At 51.2% G+C, this 7,673-nt stretch overlaps 1 protein-coding gene across 1 annotated transcript; it reads right to left on the minus strand.

Moving 5' to 3' along the window:
* Positions 1 to 5,426: 5,426 nt before the first annotated feature.
* Positions 5,427 to 7,046, minus strand: LOC125509539 (acyl-[acyl-carrier-protein] desaturase 4, chloroplastic-like). Its single transcript, XM_048674525.1, has 2 exons — positions 6,895 to 7,046; positions 5,427 to 6,809 (listed from the first exon to the last, which is right to left on the minus strand). Exons 1-2 carry the CDS (start codon positions 6,954 to 6,956, stop codon positions 5,657 to 5,659), a joined length of 1,215 nt encoding a protein of 404 aa, XP_048530482.1. The 5' UTR covers positions 6,957 to 7,046; the 3' UTR covers positions 5,427 to 5,656.
* Positions 7,047 to 7,673: the final 627 nt, after the last annotated feature.

Below are 7,673 nucleotides of genomic sequence, written 5' to 3' on the forward strand. Positions count from 1 at the left end.
CAGATGTCCCAATGGGCCGAGCTTCATAGGATATCCGGCGCTGCCATGAAGAACGTCATAATCCGGCTGTGGCTGACTGAGCCTATTTCGAATAGCTACTTCGGCTTGGTGCAGCAGCTTGTTGATGCGGTGCCGCGTATCGATGTTGTTAAGTGGTCGACTTGCATTAAGGGTGCACGGATGGCCTGTGCCTGTGTCAAGACATACTAGGGGAAGATGAAGGCCATTGATGTTGCGGCGAAGAGTCCACCCAAGGGCAAGGACCATCACGCACCAGAGCATTATTTTGGGGATGTCTTAGAGGCTGCCCGCTTGATAGAGGGTCAATGCTCGAAAGACATAATATTCGAGTGAGGTGTATGGGAATTGTAAAAGACAATTTTATATTTAATCTATTTTTATGTTTTGCTCGAAAGCTTTTATTCCTCCCGTGCAGCCATTTTTATGTAATCTGAAAGTTTTCCAGTCGTCGGCTTCAGCCCCCTCGTAGGAAGTACGGGGGTGTTCGCAAAAGCATTTGATCACTCTTGACCCAACATCTTGGTCCATGAAGGAGGTGACAATGCGGCGAGCCAGGCAATCAGACTATAGGGCGTTAACACTTTCACTTAGCCATAGGAGTTTTATGGTGGGTCTACGATATAGCCCCTGGTATGTACGCGGCTTATTTTTAATACGATGCGTTGTACACATGATCTGAAAAAAATCCTTCGTATGACACGGAGAGAATCGCTAAAGATTCTGATAAGTCATCGAGTGGTTGACCATCTCTCGCCGCATCATGACAGTCAATTTTCGGCTTTCTCTACTGAGGTGCTTGACCAGATGAACCGGAAGCACAATCGCAGTAGTTCTCCCTTTACTACCCTAGCCGATAGAGCGAAACATAGGGTAGCAAGCACAGGAGCCGGGCAACCCAACTATTGACCCAAGACATGATTCGGAGCTGATGCATATAAGGCCAAACTCACGACGCTGAAGTATGCTATAAAGATGTTCGGACTTGTCAGCAACTCATTTGTTCCCATACCGAGCCCCTCGCAGGTTATGCCGAGGTGTGTGTAAAACAACCACAGGAGCAAAAATTCGGATCGATTAGGAAAAAAGTCAATACAGGACACTGGTTACTTTTACTGGGAGCTGAGTGATATGCCAATTATTATATAGATAACAAAGCCACAATCTTGGCTATTTGACATGCCAGGGGTCGAAGGCTGAGGAAAAGGCACTTTATAGGCTCGGAATAGAGAGCGCGGTCTACAAAAAGTTATTTTGGACCTCCTGTCGCACGTCTGCGCCGCCTGTCCTCGGTTAAGGGAGTCCTTGACAGGAATAACCCTTGGATGATTGTTCGAAACCGAACTCTGGTAGAGTCCTCAGGGTAACCTGCCCTTGAGCTACCTGTGGAGGGGATAATAAAAAGGGAAAAGGGCAGTTAGAAAAGTAGGGGGGTTGCAGGCACACCCGTATTGTGCTTCCGCCGGCGCCCAGGGTATTTCAAGTGCATAATTATGTATGCGCGGTACCCACTTCGAAGGCATATTAGGAGAACGGCGGAAGACGAATTGCTAGTCCAATATGGACATTGATCGGTCATGTTGAATGGAGACCGGCGGCGTGATAGCCGACGTGGTATGCAGCGTGATAAGGCCGCTGTGTAGTTCGGCTGAGGTAGCCGTAGTATGATCTACTGTACGGAGGGAGTGTTCCGTGCGCTCACCTTTAGGGGTGTGTGTCACGTATACCATGTTTACTATTTTTGCTTCGGGGGGAACTGCTTCTGACCCCCGTTGTTCGGTTGGTATCACCGGGCGGCCTCTTCCCCTTGTGTTCGGCATTCAACTTGCCGGCCTGTTTGAAGACCCAACAACTTCTGTTGGTGTGATTGGCTTGTTTATTGGGGTGCCCATGAATCTGGCAGGGCCTATCCAATATTTTGTCTAAATTGGACGATCTGTCTTTGTTTTCCGTAAATGGCTTTTTCCGTTGGCCGGGTGTGGGGCCGCTGAATCCAGCGTTGACTGCTGTGTCCTGCGTGCCCTCATTATTATTGCGACGTTTGTTTTTATTGCGTCATGGCTTTCCATTACCGTCCCGTACTTTGGAGGTGCCCGGATCGTTGGCGCTATTGCCTCTACGGGCGAGCCAACTGTCTTCTCCCGCGCAAAAGCGGGTCATCAGAGCGATAAGGGCTGACATAGACTTTGGTTTTTCCTGACCGAGGTGGCAGGCAAGCCACTCGTCCCGGACGCTATGTTTGAAGGCCGCGAGGACTTCGGCGTCTGGACAGTCGACAATTTGGTTCTTTTTAACTAAGAACCTAGTCCAGAGCTTTCTGGCGGACTCTCCGGGCAGCTAGACAATGTGACTTATGTCATCGACATCCGATGGTCGGACATATGTACCTTGAAAGTTATCGCGGAAGGCATCTTCCAACTCCTCCCAGCTCCCAATTGAGTTTCCAGGCAGACTATTTAACAAGTTTCGAGCTGGTCCTTTGAGTTTTAACGGGAGGTATTTGATGGCATGAAGGTCGTCTCCGCGGGCCATATGGATATGGAGAAGAAAATCCTCAATTCACACCGTGGGATCTGTTGTTCCGTCGTATGATTCAATATTTACGGGTTTAAACCCTTCTGGGAACTCGTGATCCGTTACTCCATCAGTGAAGCAAAGAGGGTGTGCAGCGCCTCTATATCGGGCCGCATCGCGACGTAGCTCCGATGGAGTCCGTCTGCAGTTTTCGGCCCGGAGAAATCTTTGCCATCCAATCTGATTAGAATATCATAACATAAAGTATAAGTGGCAGGATTTTTTATAGGAATGTTTTATCAATTCATTTCCATTTCATTTGTACCCCTGGCAAACTCGAACTTTCGTCCAAATGGTCTGCGTGACTAGGTTTGTCACGTCCAAATAGATAGCCATCGTCGCGTGTCGTGGTACGTCCTCGCGATCCGTAGATCGATCTGGTATATCCTGCTTTACTATCCAGGTCCTGCCAAAAGTCGTATGTATCACCCCGAGCTGTGTTGTTTCTGTTTTTACGTGGCGGTGGGGCAGGTTGCTGTTCGGCTTGAATTGCCGCTTTATCCCGACCGAGTTGTGGTCTTCATGCCGCATTGTCCCGACCGCGCTGTGGTCGATCGGCCACGTTGCGCGAGTGAGGTATGAGCTCTGGCGCCTCCTCATCAAACTGGGGCAGCAGTTTGCACTTCGGGTAACTCCTGATTGGGAGATTGAGGCCGTATTCTTCGGCTGCCAGGACATTAGTCCATCTGTCATTGAGTAGATCTTGGTGAGCCTAAAGCTGTTGCTGTTTATTTTTTAGGCTCATTGTAGTGGCTATTAGCATGCGCTTGAAGTGCTCCTGCTCGAGAGGTTCCTCGGGCACGATGAAATCCTCGTCGCCGAGGCTTACCTCATCTTTGGAGAGCGGAAGATAATTATCGTCCTCCGAATCGTCATGTATGGCCTGTTCATCAGGGCTAACTTGCCCATTTTCCCGTTCCTCCTGTTCGGAGGTTATCTCGACGGGGTCTTCATTGTTTTTGGCATCATCCGGAGTATTATTTTCTCCGGTGCCAGTATTGCTGTCTTTGAAACGACGTGACTTGGAGCGGCGCCGATGACGCCAGCGTTTTTGCTGTATCTCAGGAGGTTTATTCTCAACTGGATTTTCTTTGTCATCGTCGTTGGTTGCTTTGGGTGTGTCCACCATGTACACATCATACGAAGAAGTGGCCGTCGAGCGTCCAGTGAATGGTGGATGTTGATTTTGCTCCTCATCAGCATCGTCGTCCATACCGTCGATGTCTTCGAAGTCATAATCTAGCGTGTCGGTTAAATCCTCGACTGTAGCCATGAAGTGGGTGGCGGGTGGGAAGCAAAATTCTCCATCCTCAGCCCCTAGTTCGAACCGAACATAGTTCGGCTGTGAGTCCCCCGCCAAGAACATGCTCTTTAGTGAGTTTAGCACATCGCCCAAAGGCGAGTGCTGGAAGATGTCTGCGGCGTTGAATTCGAAGATCGATAAATGATCAAGTTCGGCGTCCGCGAGCTCACATGGTTCGGAATTTATGACCGGAGACGAGTCCGGAGTTTCTGTGGCACAAATACTGTGTGAGGTTAAATCCATGTGCGGCTCCAACGTCGGGGAATCAGTGGCCTCTGTGGTGGGGTTGAACCTCCAATCCTTGGATGGCGCAGTGTGCTCCGGATCTAAAGCCATGGTAGTCACATGAGCTATCTCCTGAACGCGGTCCGATGACAGATTTAGGTCATGTTCATCGAGGTGATCAGGAGCGATCGCTGCGGTCTCGAGTCCGGCGAAGATCAAATCTCCGCGGACGTCCGCGACGTAGTTCAAACTCCCAAATCTGACCTGATGGCCAGGGGCGTAGCTATCGATCTGCTCCAGATGGCCAAACGAGTTGGTTCGCAGTGCGAAGCCGCTGAATACGAAGATTTGTCCAGGGAGAAAGGTTTCTGCTTGAACAGCGTCATTGTTGACGATTGAAGGGGGCCATCGAACCTTTTTGAGGACGGCACAGTGGAACTCTCAATGAAAGCATCAATATCGGTGTCAAAATCGGCGGATCTTGGGTAGGGGGTCCCGAACTGTGCGTTTAAGGTCGATGGTTACAGGAGACAGGGAACACAATGTTTACCCAGGTTCGGGCCCTCTCTATGGAGGTAATACCCTACTTCTTGCTTGATTGATCTTGATGAATATGAGTATTACAAGAATTGATCTACCACAAGATCGTAATGGCTAAACACTAGAAGTCTAGCCTGCATGACTATGATAATGAGTATCTCCCCTCCGGACTAAGTCCTCCGGTTTATATAGACACCGGAAGGATCTAGGGTTACATAAGGTCGGTTACAAAGAAAGAAATCCACATATTTGGTCGCCAAGCTTGCCTTCCACGCCAAGGAGAGTCCCGTCCGGGCACGGATGCAATCTTCGGTTTTCGTGTTCTTCACAGCCCATCAATCTGGCCCATGACTAACAGACCGGACGCCCGAAAATCTCTTAGTCCAGAACTCCCTCATTGGATTTTTTGCATCGGGCAAGTAGGCCTGGCCCGAAGCCTGGCCCGGCCCAACAGATGGTCAGATATACACAACACCCAAAAAAAGAAAGCTATGTAGGTGTAGCATTTTGCTGCAAACCTGTCCGAATCGCTCGCCCACGGACGTAACCTGAAAGAAACAGAATAGTGCTTTTGCCTAAAAATAATAATCAGAATAGTGCCTAGACCATCCCTCGAAAAAAAATAGCGCCCAAGCCAGCACGCATCTCCATGCACGTTTATCCAGCGGTATGAAGTTGAGACTTTGTTAGACCTGAGTCCAGTAAGACATTATCAAAACCCATTTTAAATCTCAGCACTGGAGCATGAGCAAACCAACACTGCATAGATTAAGCTAATTATTTAGCTGAGTTTGCAAGCAGAGAAACGCACGCACTGGCACTGCCTCACACATACATTACCATCACTTCATACAGAATCATATACAGTACAAGTACACTGCATAAACTCTAAGACTGATTTTAACGACGATCCAGATACTGCCGCTGTTGCTGCTCGTTATTCATGAACTTGGAGTACTATTTTTAGGGGTGAAATTTGGTAGATGGACGGCTAAATCAGGCTCTGATGCAGACTGGCCTGTCGAAGACCCAGCTGAACCTTGCGAACTCGGGGTCTTTTGCGGCTTTGATCGCGCGGTCGTGGGCCAGCTCCTCCACCCGCCGGATCTTGCGCGGCAGCCCGCAAACGTACTCCTGCGCACGCCGCCCCTCACCGGACAGCTGCCCCCCGCCGAGGTCCGCCACCTTCCACCTCCGCACGAAGTGCTCCACCATGTCGCCGTAGTCCCTTGCCGTGTACACCCCGGTGCGCTGCGCGACCGCCGAGAAGTGCTCGAACAGGTCGGCGTCGCGGCCGTCGGCCATGAACTGGCCGGGCATGGTGATCTTGTCCCGCAGCACGGCGGCCAGCGCCCGCACCATCCCGTCCGGGTCGAGCTCGAAGAACTTGGCGGCCGCCTTGGTGTAGGCCGTCTCGTGGCGCTTCTCGTCGGCGGCCACGACGCCGCAGATCTTGGCGAGGCAGCGGTCGCCGTGGCGCGCAGCTTGCTTGGCTGTGTGGGCGTGGGAGATGAAGGTTGCGCGCTCCTGGAAGGAACCATAGACGGCATTGTGGTAGGGGCTGGACGGCCTGAGCATCTGCATGCCATTGCGGAGGAGGTGGTGGACGGTCCGCTCGATCTGGCGCATGTCGACGCGTCCGGAGAGGTAGAGGTAGCGGTTGAGGAGATCACCGTGGCGATTCTCCTCGGCCGTCCATCCGCGGATCCAGCGCGCCCAGGGCAGGTCGCTGCAGCCCGTGTCGTCGTTGCAGCCCACCACCCGGTTTCCCACGCACATGTACGTCGGCAGCGCCTCCTCCGTTACCATGTTGCCCACCAGGCACACCAGCACGTCGTCCGGCACACTGGAGGCTTGGTCCTGCAGCTCCTCCCTCGTCATCATCATCGACGGCTGCTGCTCGGCGGAGAGGCCAGCTGCAGAGAGGGAGAAGCAGGGGAGCAGGTCGCTGGGCTGCCACGCGTCCTCCACCGGGGTGAGCAGCGGCAGCAGCTGTTCCTCCACCCAGCCGCTCAGGTTCAGAGTCCGCGCCACCTCGGCCTCCGCCTGCTCTTGCGCCCGCATCTCCGTCACCGTGTTGTCGAAACGAGCTGTCGCGGTGGACTTGCAGGCCCATCCCCCAGCTCTTGTCGCAGCCCGGCTCCTGCACCTGCATGCATAAACGATTGCGTTTCATCTGCTTGCTCATCACATCGCGTACATATGTGTGTGAGGAAGAGAGCCTTCGTACGCACCAGCTTGGATGGGCCTGTGCCGGCATGGCGAGACCGTGGGGGAAAGGCATGAGCATGCTCATCTTGTCAGTGCTGCAAAGGCAGAAGCTTCACTAACGATGCTGTATTGCAGGCAACGTGATGAGCCCCTGCATATTTGCTTTGTATATATGCACACCTACCTGTGCGGGAAAAAAAACGCAAGGTTACCTAAAGTTGAAGTTGAAAGTATTTACCACTGAAGAATCCACCCCCGGTCCCCTCATGGAGATCGGTGCATCCTACTACTATTCTGGTTATTAGAACAGCATGTTGCTGGCTCTATGATAGTGCCATGTATTTAAAACATTTCTAAAAATAGATTCATACAATAAATTGGCTATCGATTAACTAGAGTAGTAGACTGGCTAGCATTAAATGCTTGCATGTGGAGAGAGGTAGAAAGAACACAACCGATTCGAAGGGAGAAGAAACGCCGGACTAAAACTATCACACATATTGCATGCAAACTCTTGTTTCTTGTTTATTGTGCTACCGTCGAGCTGTATACATAGCGCCCACTCCTTTCTCCCTCATCCATTCTCTTCCCTACAGGTCGGATTACGTTGACGTGGAATAGCTTGCAGCCAGCTGAGTAGGACCTATTGTACTTGCTCTAAAGTTATGAAACCTTTTCCAATTGAATGGATATGAATATTGTGTGGGCTCATTGGATGCACACAATTTTGACAGAGTGAGAAACAGGGCAAATTTACTATTTTGACACTCCTAAGGACATCTCCAACGTGAATCACCAAAAC

Source organism: Triticum urartu, chromosome 5 (assembly GCF_003073215.2).
Source record: "Triticum urartu cultivar G1812 chromosome 5, Tu2.1, whole genome shotgun sequence".
NCBI lineage: Eukaryota > Viridiplantae > Streptophyta > Magnoliopsida > Poales > Poaceae > Triticum > Triticum urartu.

Excerpts from the sequence above, each read along its gene's own strand:
- LOC125509539 (XM_048674525.1), bottom strand. The coding sequence starts at position 6,956 with ATGAGCATGCTCATGCCTTTCCCCCACGGTCTCGCCATGCCGGCACAG. Across the intron at positions 6,810-6,894 it reads GCACAGGCCCATCCAAGCTG|GTGCAGGAGCCGGGCTGCGA; the intron begins GTGCGTACGAAG and ends TTATGCATGCAG.